This window comes from Rissa tridactyla, chromosome 3 (assembly GCF_028500815.1).
Source record: "Rissa tridactyla isolate bRisTri1 chromosome 3, bRisTri1.patW.cur.20221130, whole genome shotgun sequence".
NCBI lineage: Eukaryota > Metazoa > Chordata > Aves > Charadriiformes > Laridae > Rissa > Rissa tridactyla.
Window position 1 is genome coordinate 23,905,605 of NC_071468.1, and position 13,999 is coordinate 23,919,603.

General features: G+C 37.1%; 1 protein-coding gene across 1 annotated transcript in view; it reads left to right on the forward strand.

Annotated features, from left to right (window-relative positions):
• USH2A (usherin) overlaps positions 1 to 13,999 on the forward strand; it is a 392,064-nt gene that overhangs the window by 248,156 nt on the left and 129,909 nt on the right. Inside the window, exons 38-39 of the mRNA XM_054195462.1 lie at positions 6,168 to 6,318; positions 6,491 to 6,633. Of these exons, the coding sequence (XP_054051437.1) occupies positions 6,168 to 6,318; positions 6,491 to 6,633 (294 nt within the window). The remainder of the gene's footprint in view (positions 1 to 6,167; positions 6,319 to 6,490; positions 6,634 to 13,999) is intronic.

Sequence of the window (13,999 nt, forward strand, 5' to 3'; positions counted from 1 at the left end):
TCTGTTCCCTTAAGTAAACAGAGGCAGATCTGATAGTTTCTCAAAGCTGCTTCACAGAGATGTTTCATTTTCCAGTGACCAGAGTCACAATTAACCCACAGGAGCTGTTTGTTTAATTGTGGTTTCTGCCTGATTTTGTAATACCAATCCTTAAGTTTTTTCCTTATAGTATTTTTTTAAAAATTAATTTTGTGATACGACAGTTATTGGCTAGGCATCCTTTTAAACAGTCTGATGAATAATTAGTGTTACGGAGGAGTTATAAATTCCGTCCAGTGTCTTTATTACAGGTATTAAAATCATTAATCATTCAGCTAATTGCTTATTGGCATTCTTTGGTATCTTTTAGAGTTTAGCAAAGTTCTTGCTGAGTAACATGGATAAACTTCTACGTGGCATGAGGCAGGTTGCTGCTAATATAAAGGTAAAGGTGACAAATCTGTAAGACATTTTTATAGTGTTGACCTCAGTAAGATGTAACACTTAGGAAAAGGGTGTCTCCTACACATATTTTTACTTGAGACCCATATCTGGATTGCAGATGTTGAGGTTGTACATGAAGAAAAGTTTGTTAGAAGGAGGGGGAGGCTTGCTTTCGTTTTTCACAAGAGCAGTATTAATAAGTAAGCCTGAGCTGGGATTTCAAAACACAGTCGTCTTAAACTTCGGGTTTGCAGTCATGGAGTGAAGCCTGAGTTATTTTCAGAGCCCTACTAAAATTGTACTCTGCAGCTTGGAATACCAAATAGTGCAACTGGAGGAAAATTCGCAGTTAGACCTCACACACTCCAGATAAAGATAAATTTTAGATTTTTCAAACTTATTATTTTCATTTTTCCGAGTGATATTGTGCCTTACAAGTACAAGTAACACTAAAGATTAATGCTAAAAGTGAAAATATTTACAAAGCCACTCCTTTTCAAATGAAATTACTATTATAGCAAAGATCAGGTGTATAAACCAGGATAGGTCACCAAGAGAGAACAAGATATTTTTGTACCCTGTTTATGTTATACTTCTGAAAAGAAAAAATCACGAACATGAGGTGTGAACAAGTTTGGATTTTCTGGGAAGTTTACGGTGGCTTTAAGCTACTCCTTTATATCTCTTTACTTGCTTTTTTTTCCCATAGTGCAGTTTCCTTACTTCCCAGGCCCCATGTGCCAGAGAGGGGCGAGCAAGAAGGGCCGCCGTGGACCATTCACATTGCATGGAAGTGTGTTGCATAAAGGGTGCATTGTCCCTGGTATATGTATAATTGGATGGAGATATATCTGTAACTGAAAACATATATCAGTGAAATTATAAAATTAAAAGAAAATCCAAGAATATTCTATGCATTCTTTAGGCATTGAGTAGCTGGAAAACAAAATGGTTGAACATATATTTTAAAAGAAAAATCAAGAACAGTTGTGTGTATTTGCTATGCACTGAGTAGGAAAGATAACTGGGAAAAGAGGGTTAAAAACCAAACCGGAGTAAACTTCAATGAGCCTGTGAAGATAAGAAACAAAAAAAAGCAATCTTCTGCTTTGCCAATAGATAAAGGTTTATAACTAGCATGCCCTTCTAGTGATGACATATGGCCCAGCATCATGGCCTGTCTTTCGGTTAAATGAAACAAAAACACATGGCCACGTTGAGAATTATGGAGAGTGCAATGACTGGAATTATTTGCACTGAGCAAACAACTAGATAACAGGCATACCTGGGAAAATCAAGAGAAACAAATGTCAATGCGCAGAACATATTGCCATAAAAAGTGCCGTAATGAGATGATCTCAGTATGGGCACCTAAAATAGAAAATGAATCAGGAGTATCTAAACAACCACTGCAATGAGATAAAGAAATGGGGTTTGTGAATTGAACCTGGAAAAGAGTGAGAGTAGGCATGACTGAGCGAGACATTCATCTAAAGGCAGTCTGACTGAAACTTTTCCTTGCTGTTATGGCACAGGCTGTGGAGAGCCTATTTTCCCTCTCTGCAGTTAAATACCTGCAGGTATCATTTGCATACGTGTCTATGAAAAATATTTCGATAAGATGCAAATGCATCATCTGTGCTAAAAATTTTACACACGCAGATGTGGCAAATTATGGAGTTACATTTACATAGCTCCAAACTCTTCTAGCTGCCTAGCTGCAGATATTATGGATACAGCAGGGCCGGTATATCTGATCGCTGTTAAAAGCGGCGTCGCTTCACTTCAAAGTTGGAGTGAGTTTTTCACAAATTTGATAGATATCAAATCGAGCTCTACTATCTTTTCTTCCTTTTATTAAAGATTAATAGTGCAGGCATTTTTAGAACTAAATAATAATTTATTGTCCTACTGATAGTTCACTGTTTACAGTCTTCCACTTTCACAAAATTTAAAGTTCAGATATATTCTTATGATAAATATAAGTGATACCTCTCAGAAAAATAGGCTTTCAACATGGAGTAAACATTTTAGCACAATCATTTAACGCAATGCTTGCTGTCCTAAAATAAACAAATACTTAAAAAGCTGACTACTCCTGCATAAGTTGTTTAAGATAAGGAAATCGAGGCAACAGATTGAAACACTTTTCAAAAATCGTTCAGCACATTAGTGGCCGAGCAGGGATGAGATCTTTCTTGGCTCATCTACATTTACCTGCGTATCTGGAATACAATATATCATTGTCAGCTTGAAACAGTCTTCAGTTTTTATTATTTTGTGGGGCTTTTTATTAATTCTTTGATTAAAATTGACATCTGATTAAATATTTTATTCTGCCTTTGTAGTCTCTTCTTATACAAAGCGTGACTTTCTGCCCTGCTAAGTGAGGATTTACTGGGCTAGATGTTGATTCAGTAGGTTGCAAGTGGAGTGGTTGCCCCCTGAGGGTCATATTAAAGCTTGAGGGGAGCTTTTTGAGCAACATTGCATCTTAAAGACGATATATCAAGCTGATAGATACATGGCTCTTCTGTTGAGAAATTCACAGTAGAATTATTGCTGGTTGCCAGTTATTACTTGGGTAGTAAGGAGTCTCTCGGGAATATGGATCAGATAAAAAGGGTTAAGCTGAGGGAAATGTTACACTGAAGACCTTGGTGATGAGGAATGTTTGAAATAGTCAAAGGATGTTTTGTGTGCAATTTAGAATAACCATTTTTGGGGGGAAGCGGTCTGTAGTTTTAATGATCAAAGTGTGATTAGTTTAATAGAGCACCTTTCTCATTATGACTCAGCAGAGACTTGACAATTTCTTTGTTGTACCCTCCTGCCCACCTGCCCTGGTCCTTTGGAAGCGCATGGCTGAGGACACTTGCTAGTGGTTAGCTGAGGACCTTCTCTGTGAGCTACGGGAAGTCTTTCAGATTAAATAAATTTGCTGTATATTCTAACATTTTGCTTTGAAAGTAGTTGGCTAGGCTTGTTCTACAGGTCAGCCGACTTTCACAGAAGAGATTTGTCCAAATTTTCTACTCTTCCCTATGCTGTGTTTTTGTTGGTAGAAGAGATTTGAACATTTAGCTGAGATTACCTACGCCATTAAAATAACATCTGCACTGTGAATTGTTATTGACATTTAGACAGCTACATCTTTGTTTTTTGATGAACATTCCTGTATCTCTATAATAACCACCACTATACATACATAAAGCTTAATCAGAGCTTTTACTTTGTAGATCTCAGAGAGCTTTACAAAGAAGGATAAGTATTATTATCTCCATTTAACAGATTGAGAAATGAAAAACAAAGGTGAAGTGATGTGTCCTGACAGAACTGGAAATAAATTTAACGCTTTTGCCTCCTCAGTGAATTGCTCATACTGTCTCAATAACAACGTGAACTTTGGCTTACCGGCCAAATTACAGCTCAGTTAATTAGATTCATTTTTAGATGTAGCATTTTTTGCTGTGTAGAATTTCTGTGTGCGCTTAAACAACAGGTGCATTTTAAGCTACAGACAGTTCAGTTCTAAAGGAGGTAGTACCCTGCTTTGAACGGATATTGAGTCTTTCTGGTAGTGTCATCTTATGAAAATAGTTTAAAACACTCTATTAAAAGTTTTTACATTATTTGTGCCATCTTTCTCATACTGGCTGAGTTTGCCTGCTAACAGCTTCAGGAAACACTGTATAAAGGGACGCCAAAATAGTTCATTGGTGATTGGCAAGTACTGTACTTTACATTCATAAGACTTAAACCCCCTTATTGTACAACTTAACTCCAACATGAGTTATGTTGCTGCTAAACAGAACAATGTTAAGTGAGGAGAGTGGAATTTAATTCACATACAGAGGCATTTGGTGTGCAGATGTTTGGTTTCGATGGCTCAGCTGGAGGGATGTTGGGGGCTGTTCAAGTTAAATCAGCCATCTTCTTCCCTCTGAGTTGAGGTGCTCACAAGCTCTTGATTGGCCTTGAAGGCATTGGCAAGGGATTTGCAGACCATGAATTACTTTAGTCTCAGACATCTCCTGGATTTGGAAACAGGAACACTTCAAGTTTACTTGGTATTTACTGGAGCCTTATTGCATAGGTCTAGATAACAGCAGCAGGAGGGAGCTTTCAAAGGCAGCCAGGCTGGCCCAAGCCCAGAAATTTTATGTTGTCTTTTACACAGTAACAGAGATGAGGGGAAGGGAGTGAGGGAAGCTGGAGATCCTGTTCCACTTCATTTTGTCCTAAAAAAAACAGGAGGGTTGCAGGGCTAGGGGCCACTTCTCAGAAGTAAAATATCTGGTAGTAACTCCGGTACTCCAGCAGCCAGCTTTTGGTAAAAATTTCTTATGACAACTGGTGGACCTTGAACTTACGGGAAAGGGAACAAGTCTCTAGATTGGAGCAAGCCATGTCTTGTGCCTTGCTACGTAACACAATTTGGAGCTGGAGCTGAAGAATTTTGAAGTTCCTCAGTCATGAGTATGTATAATCAGAGTAAACCAGCCAGGTGCTAGTTCACATATCTCTGTATATATATGTCAGTATAAATAAAAACTATTGTGTTTGATTGATTACTTTTTTTTTTTTTTTCTTTTCCTGAGCCAATGCCATCCTTTCATCTGTTTCAGGGAGAGAATGATTCAGACAGTGTATCACAAAATCTGTTACTTTCCTCTTAGTAACCACCTCATACACAGGTGGTAAATGAAACTCATAAAACTTACTGTAAAATACTGTTCGCTCATCTTACAGCTTACAACTTGTGCCTCGAGACTTACAACTACACCTTAAGTTACAGATCTGAGAGACTGTTTTTTTTCCAATAGAGAGAAGGAAGAAGATAACAGTAACAAAAAATTTTTGTTGGAAAGACCAAAGAAAGAAGCAAGTGGTAACTGCTGGACCGTGAAAAGCAAAACTATTATACAAGGGTTTAAATGACAAACACAGTAACTTTCCAGTGTTTTAACTCTGTGGAAAAGAGCTACAGAGCTATGGCTAAAGACGTGCGTTATATATAGGAGTTCCAGATGTGTTTATATACAGAAAGCTTCTTCAACAGATTGTTTTCTTTTTAAAGAAAAAACAAAGCCATAAACCCAGGGGTGCAAATTGGCATAGTTCTTTTTACTGCATGCAGTGAAATTTCCAGCAGTTAAAGGTCATTGGTGGTATCATTACTGACAGATTTTGATCTGCAGTTCCTGGACTTCATAAAAATTAATTTCCTTAACAAAACAGCAGTCTAGAGACTGAGACTTCAGTGGATCTATTTTGATTTCTACCTAAAGACTTTTTTCCCTTAAAATTTCTGCTGTTTTCTTTTAAAATTATTATTAACTTATAAGGGTGAGAAGGTATCTGAAAGATAAAAAGTCTGATCAATTTTAGTCCTGCTGGGTAGCATTTCTGTGAGCTTTTCTTTACCTTCTCAGGGTGGCAGACCTGGGCACAAGGAGAAGTAGATAATATTTGAACAGGTGGTAGAGAATATGTTGCTTCTGAATTACTTCTGGTGTTTGGAGGTTTGCTTTTAGCAAAGTGATATTCATGTAACTGTATTGGAGAGATGAAAATAAAGAAATAGCATTGTTCAGAAGTGAAAATGTTAAACTAAATGGACCATGTTAACATTGCTGTTGATCCTGAGGAACAGTTTTTCCAGTATATGGAGCATTTTGTTTCCACCCGGCATATGTTCTCCATGGTTTTCTCTGCTCTAATTCATCCATGTTTTTCGACAGCTCCAGATGGCGTGATGCCTCCAAGGCTTTCATCTGCCACTCCGACCAGTCTTCAGGTTGTCTGGTCTACACCAGTTCGCAACAACGCCCCAGGCGCACCCAGCTACCGACTCCAGATGCGGCGGAGGCATTCTGCTGGTGACATTTTAGAGTATGCAGACCATAGCAAGGCCACTATCAACTGCTGAGCAAGAAAAGTCCCGTTGTCTTCAATACAGCTCACCTTCAGGGTGGCTGGTTTTGTTACAAGACATGTAATGTTTTAGTCGTTCTTTAGGTGCTGGGATGTTTAACGATGTAACTCATGCTGCTTTTCTTTGCAGTTTGCTTTCCAGCCCTACCGCTTCCTTACAACACAGGGTTGGGGATCTTCAGCCATACACTGAGTATGAGATGAGAGTGGTTGCCTCCAATGGCTATGGCAATGCTTATAGCAACTGGACTTCAATGACTACAGCTGAGGACAGTAAGCAGTCTGATCTTATTCAACTCCCTTTAGCAGAAAATATAAATAACAGTTCAGCTGCCATTGCACGTAATTTCTTTTGCTTATCAAACTTTTTCAGTCAAATAGCAATAATGTATTTCCTTCTTGAATATTAACTTGCAATAACAACTCCTAAGGGATCAAGGATCTGTTGTCTTAGATTTACATAAAACATGAATATTTAAATATATGTTTTGTGAAGTAGTATCTGACTTCTTTATATAATATCCCTCCATGCATATGTGTTCATATATGGTTTAAGATACACTGATACGCACAGCTTTGTACGTGGTATTCCTTTATATTCAGGGACTTGATTCTGATTTCAGTCATATCAGAGAAAATAAGTTGAAGTTAATAGTATATGACAGTTGTCTTATCTCTGTGTTGAGAATACCTAAGCTGTACCACAGCTGAACAGAACTTTTCATTCCCGGTGATCTTTGTTAATTCAAAGTGATGATCTACTGATCTGAAATTGAGTTTGTTGTTGCCAGTCCCATCACTTTCCTCATTAGTAGTTCTACATTCTGCAGACTGGCTCCACATAATATGTTCAACAGTCCCTTGATTTAAAAAATGGGTATGAGCATATAGGTACAGCCATTTAGTTGACAGGCTAGGGTTTTGCACCTGATACAATATGTAAGCAGAAGCATATGAGAAAAATAGCTTGTTGTACACAATACATATACAAAATACATAACGTCCAGCTTTTTTTAAGAAACTGAGCTATTAGTTTTGTCTTACAATGTAGCAGGATATATAATAGCACACTGGGGAAAAATCTGTTGTTTTCAAATATATTCTTTGCTGCCTTTTTTTTTTTTTAAATCAATAATGGATGATCCCATTCTACCAAATTTTGGAGAAATTAAGTATTTTCTAAGAGATTTTTCCTGTTTTATCTTGTTTTATAAGTCAGTCAGTCATTCTGAGCAGGAAAAGGCAGGGGTGGGGGGTGTCTCATTACTGGTTTCCTTACTATGTTGCTTTCTCTGTCTTCACACCAAAGTGCCTTGTGGTCTTATTCGATTTTACGCTGACATGAGATCTGCATTTGAGACTGTAAATTTAACCTGATGCTCATATGCAATTATAGCAAATATTCAGTGCTGGTGACTCAACTTCACTTTAGTCCCTTCTCTAAATGGATAGCTGTCTATCTCAAGAAAACACCCAGCGGAAAACATGTGTTCCCACAATTGTAAAACATTTTTCTTTGAAGCTGAGCAAATAATTCACAACAACAATTTATCTGATCAATCTATTTAAGCTCCAAAAGTATAAATGCTTCTATGAACACATTACCTATAAGTAATTAGCAAATAAAAGTTCTGAACTTGGTCTTTACATACCAGAGATGTGTTTTCTACCTGTGAAAATGTTCGTTGAGACTCAATTCCTTTATTGTAATTGTTTGTTACCAAAAGTGGATATTATTAAATGTATCTACGTTCATAGTCTCCTAGGACTATTTTGTTCAAATTGCAATGATTATTTAGCTCTGTTCAGATAGTTCACATAGTGTATCTTTTTAGATAGGAGGAGCACAGAAGTGCATCTAAAAGGCATTGCTTGTTAGTATATGTAAAAATTATTTTTTGTGCAAAGTAGTAGGTGTAGAATTTTAAAATTTTCTTTTTAGAAGTTAGGGATAGGGCAGAGGGCCTGCACAGGCATGCATTCCTATATCGTCTTCTTGAACATACATGTAGAAGTTACCTGCTGCATAGAGCTCAGATGGTCTTTGTGCCCTAGCATGAAATACTACCCTTTGCAAAACCTGGCTGCAAAAATGCCTTAAGTTACTATGGAAGGTAGATGTTGCCAAAGGAAACTTAAGAACAAGAAAAAAAAAATAATGCCTCCGCCAGCATTTACGCAATTATAATATTTTAAGATTAACAAACAGCTTGCCTCATCAGTTATGATGCTGCACCTTGTTCCTTAGCTCTAAACAAACTTCTGTTTGTTCAGTTCAGTTATAAACTACATGTCTCCAAGGGGAGAATTACTTTCCTTAAAATGCCCTCTTCCATTTGCATTGATACTGCTAAAGAATACAGGCTGATATGTCCCCAGTATCCAACAACCCTTGTAATTTACAAATAAATCCCCAACTTTCAGTGGTGACAAAGGACTCTGGTTTTGGTGTCACTGTGGAGGGCTGCCATCTGTGAAAGCACATTCAACTCAATTGCTTAAGACTGAATGGTTGTCATAGGGTATGAGCAGTATTTCTGTCAAAGTTTCAATATGTTTCTTATAAAACTGCCTATACTGACAGCTTCTTGCAGAAGTACACTTAATTCCTGGCCCTGCTAACCAATAGACTTTGACTTTTTAAAGTACAACTTGATAGTAGAAATTTCCCATATCTCTTACTCTGTTGAAATATATGTGTCTACACATGTTCTTATTGAAATTTATGCAGTGAATATATGTCTTTTTTGTTTCACCAAAACATAAAATGTCTGTAGGAATAAAATACGTGCGTGTGTGCGTTTATGTGCACAAACACCTGAGAGCAATAGATGTAAATCAACACGCCCACTTTTAAAGTCAATAGAGTTCCACTAATACAAGTTGAGGATTTCAAAATCTATCTGTATATTATAGTTTATTTATGATAACTATTTAGTAAACTAGAAGGATATTAGGAATGATTAAGGAAAAATTAGCAAATGCTGCCATAAAAATCTATTGTATCTGATAATAAGATGTCTTATTATGCAGATCAGTAGGTTTACGTTATTCTTTAATGCAAGAAAAAATGCTGTAAATAATTTTCAAATACTGCCATTTGCATGAGTGTGGCACTAGTAACTGATTCTATGCATTTTTTTAAGTCTAACCTGCTCGTGCCAGATAACAATAATGTACATATCCTATGAATATTTTAAAACCTGCTAAACGTGTTAAGAAAAGATGTTTGTTCCAGTGATCTTGGTGAGTATACCATCAGACTATTTACTGACAGATGAACAGAAACAGTTCATGAAGTTTCTGGATTGGATCTTGCTTTCAGTAACTTGAATGTAAATTTAAGGTAACTGTCTTCCAGTGTTATCATTGCTGAACTGAGAGGTCAGCATTGAACTGAGAGAAGAATTTCATGCATTGCATTTAGAACTAATACGAAAATTTCTAGATATAAAAATTATTAGTTAAGTTTTCCCTGTTGTTATGGCAAGTCTTTGAGCTATCTGAGAAGGAAGCTGTAAAAGTATTTGTTAGAGTTACCTGAAGCCTGCCCAATGGCTGCTGCTGCATTCTTCTGGTGTAGCTTTATGATTCGCAAAATTATATTGGCCGGTAGCAATCCACACAGTGTAATCTTTAATCAGAGGGACAGTTCCCAAATGAGAAATGTGCTTTTTCGAGTGCTTGAGAAAATCCATCTTGATTTGGACAAGTTTTAAGCTAGCAAAATTAAATTGCTGCTTTAGAGAAAAGCTGCCTGTTCCTTTCTTTTCTTTTGAATGTCCTAGAAACTGTCTGCAGTCCAGGGAGCTGCATACAGCAGGACATCTCAGTCACCAGCATGTTTTCTACATTGGCTACGTTTCAGTCCCATGGGTCGCTGTACGATTCCAGCATGGAGTACTCTTACTGAAGCCCTTTTATAAGTGCCTGGCTTGCACTAGTTGAAAGAGAAGGTTTTGCGAGTTGCCTAGCAGGCAGTCCAGTTTTTTATTTTTCAGTTCTTACATGAGTTGACTGCAAGTCCATCTCTTTTATGTATAAAGAAGTTATTGGCCAGCCCAATGTTTATTCACAATAAGAAATGTCAAAAGTACACCGTAGTCACCTGAGATCATTATGTATGGAAGTTGCTAGAGAAAAAAAAGCAATTAGAAAAAAAATAATTCTCCTGCAACGTATCAGCTGAGCTAATTCTTGACAACCCAGGGAAACATTATTCTTATCATACAGAGTACTATGTTCTGCTCTTCTGGCATGCTTACCACAAAGCTCTGGTTCCAGGATGAAGAGGTCTATTCTCTTAAAGCTTCCTTATGTAGACAATAGAGAGAGGCAATGCAGGACAAGAGGGTAGATGATGCAGTTTTAGCTTTTGGAAGTGCTTCCTTTCTCTGATTATATTAATTATCTGAGAAGACAAGTCTCCTACTTTTGCTATATAAGTTAGGACCATATAATTTAGGCATATAAACTAATCCGTATTAGTTGATGTGAATGTGGTCATCTGTGCCCGAGAAAGATGAACGGAAACCGAAGCAAGAGAAGAGAAAACCTGGTGAGGTGATAAATGGAAGAGAAAGTCATGTGAAATATATGACAGGGTGAATAGCCAACGGACAGAAGAGCAAATTAAGCTGAAGTAGTATCGTGGCAGATATGATATGATGATCGTATGATAAATCGTACAAACTGGCCGTGCACACTTACAGATTAGGAATTAGAAAAAGTTTCTTAACTAGTAGGCTGAGGTTCTGGAACCAATGTGCAGTAGAGCAGCAGAGGGCAAAAAGTCTGAATACTCTGAAGACAGCTCTTAATATGTAATTGACGGGGTTCATATGGACTGCATATCATTGCATGAACAGCCTAATGACTTTTGAGTTCTGTGATCTGATGTGATAAAAGATTCCTGTGGTCCCTTGTGCCCAGAGCTACACAATTTGGGTTTTCTGCTGGATACAGTCGGTAGTATATGAAAAACACCACATTTTGTTAATACGTATAATTTCATTGTCCGCATTCCTGAAAAGAGTAAATGATTCAAGAATAAAAGGCACCGAATTTCTTTTCTGCTTAATGAGAGAGTTTCCCAGCAAATCAGGTATTTCTCATTAGCTTTAAAGGGCAGTAGTCCAGGTACATGTCTCAATATATTAATGAAAGTATAGATTCCCCTGAAATACATCCACGAGAGTATAGTTCCTCACTCCCCCAGTCTGTACAATAAGTAAACAAATGTGTGGTTCTAGTCAGGGAATTAAAAAAGATTAATGACAATTTTGTGCCTTCATTTTAGGTTGACTCTGAACTTTTGAAGCAGATGAGCAAAACAGCCTGCCATAAAAGATAATTTCATTTGCCAAAATGAAACTACCTTCTAGTATTAATACTGTAATGAAACGGTTTGAAATATGAACTAAGAATCTTAAAGAAAAAAATGCCCACTGTTCCGATGCTCAGTAGTTACTTCCATAAACAATTACATTCATGTAAAAAGCTTTATGATTTTATTTTCATCATTGTCAGGCTGAGCTGTGTAGCTGTCATACTTTGCAGTCTTCCCTCCAGTGACAACCACATTGACAACATGTTATACTCCACATTGATTTTACAGTTAAGGAGCTGATTGTGATATATAGGGATTTTAAGAATTCAGCTGAGAGGCTGACTTTTGCCTTTTATCATTCCATTAAAATTTTATAACCATCTTTTTCATGTCATTTCATCCATGAATTCTTACTTTAGAAAGTGATAGCTACTGCTGTGAGCATAACTTTTCTCATGTTCAGAGCTTTTTATTGTATTAGCAAACTATCCCAATTATAGTTAATACTCATGTTTTACATAATTGTGGTGACCCTTTCAACCAAGCAGTATCGTGCTAGTTGATTTGTATATAGAATTAGATGATTCTGCTTGCCATTTAAAAAGAAGCTATACCGAATGAGTGTTGGGGACCAGGATTTAATGCTTTCCCATCCAGTGGGGCCAATTAAGCATCTCTCAAACGTCTTGTTTGAACTCAGAGAGTCTTAAAAGTCTCTCTTTTAAAAGGGCAGTAGGGAATGTGTGGGTAGGTATGCCAGCTACCAAAATATGGTTTTTTGAGGGGAGGGGGAGGGACTAGGGGGACCCAAAGTTTAAGTTTGACAGATCCTCCCATACATTACAGATTGTCCTTAAGGAATACGTCTAAACTCTGGGGGGGTTGAAGTGCAGGTTCAACTAATTACCATGAATGTTTCACCTGTAATGCCAGCAACTTATTCGGTAGGAATAAAAAGGCTTATCTGTTCCCTCACAACAAACTGCTTGATTGTTTGGCGTTTGGTTTTGTTTTGCATTTTCCTCCTGCAGAAGCTTGCAGTATGGCAGTTATTTATGAGGTATGATTAGATAAAATGCAAGTTTGTAGCTCAGCAGTGAATATTATATCTTTCAACTCCCCTCCGTCATTAAACTAGAATTTGCAGCAACTTATTTTCAAGGTCTTCAATTCCAAAGCAAATTTTCCTCTTTCCACTTCGACGCAGCAAAATTTTCGGTTTACAGAATATACATCTAATTCAGGTTTACACCTCCACCTTTCCGTCTTTCAGTGAAGTCTAAATAATGGACCAAATTTTGTTCCAGCTTATGACTTAATTGATTTTGCCGAAGAGTACGTGCAAATAGAACTGAATTGCTCTTTACAACAGACCATCTTTTATACTTGTAAATTCAAAGATCTAAATTAATCCTAGAGTGCAGAAGCATTAAATATAGAACTCCATCCTTATTATCACTGTGAGTAGAACGGGATATGTGATATGAATGAGTTTTATGGAGTTGCTTTGTGATGCATCATATAATGAAAGAAAAAACACCGTTACCTTTCAAATTTAAAAGAAAAAAAAAAAAGAAAAAGCTTACTATCCCAATTTTACATCACTGTTTCCACAGACATCAGTGGAATAATCCTGATTTACTTCTCTATGTATGTAAGAGGAGAACTGGGACTTCTGACTGCTTCAGCTGTTATTCTAAAATATAGGAGGAGACACTCACTGTGCTGGATTTGTTTTCTAGGGTTCCTTTTCCACCTCCACCCCCCCCCCCTTTCTCTTTTCACTTAAAAATTATCAGAAATTATTTAACTTCTAATTAAGTAAATTATTCTTCCTATAGAGATAGTGTTCCCTGTGGTTTGGACAGCATACTGCGTCACTAGGAATTAAATGATGGTGGTGTTGGCTGCCGTGGAATTCAACATATGCTATGTCGGTGTGTCCTGGAGTCTTAGCACACCCACAATTACTAATGAATTTTCAACCCTTAGCATCTGAAACCTATCCCCCCCCAAATCCCCAAACCTAAAGCTATTTTAAACAATTACTAAATCCAAGTATATCTTTTTTTAAGATTTCAATAAAATGTAACGTTCACAGAAAAATCTCATAAATGTCAAAATCGCTATGGGCAGAATAGGGGGGAATATAGTATTTTCTTGATCTGATGTAGCAATTTATAGATTTCAGGACGTGGTTTATAAGAATGCTAAATGTTCTGGAATTACAGCTGTTACTGATCAGTGATTGAGCCAGATTTGTGTTATTGCACCATGTTCTTGCTTGTACCTAGAGAGCAGTAAAGCCTC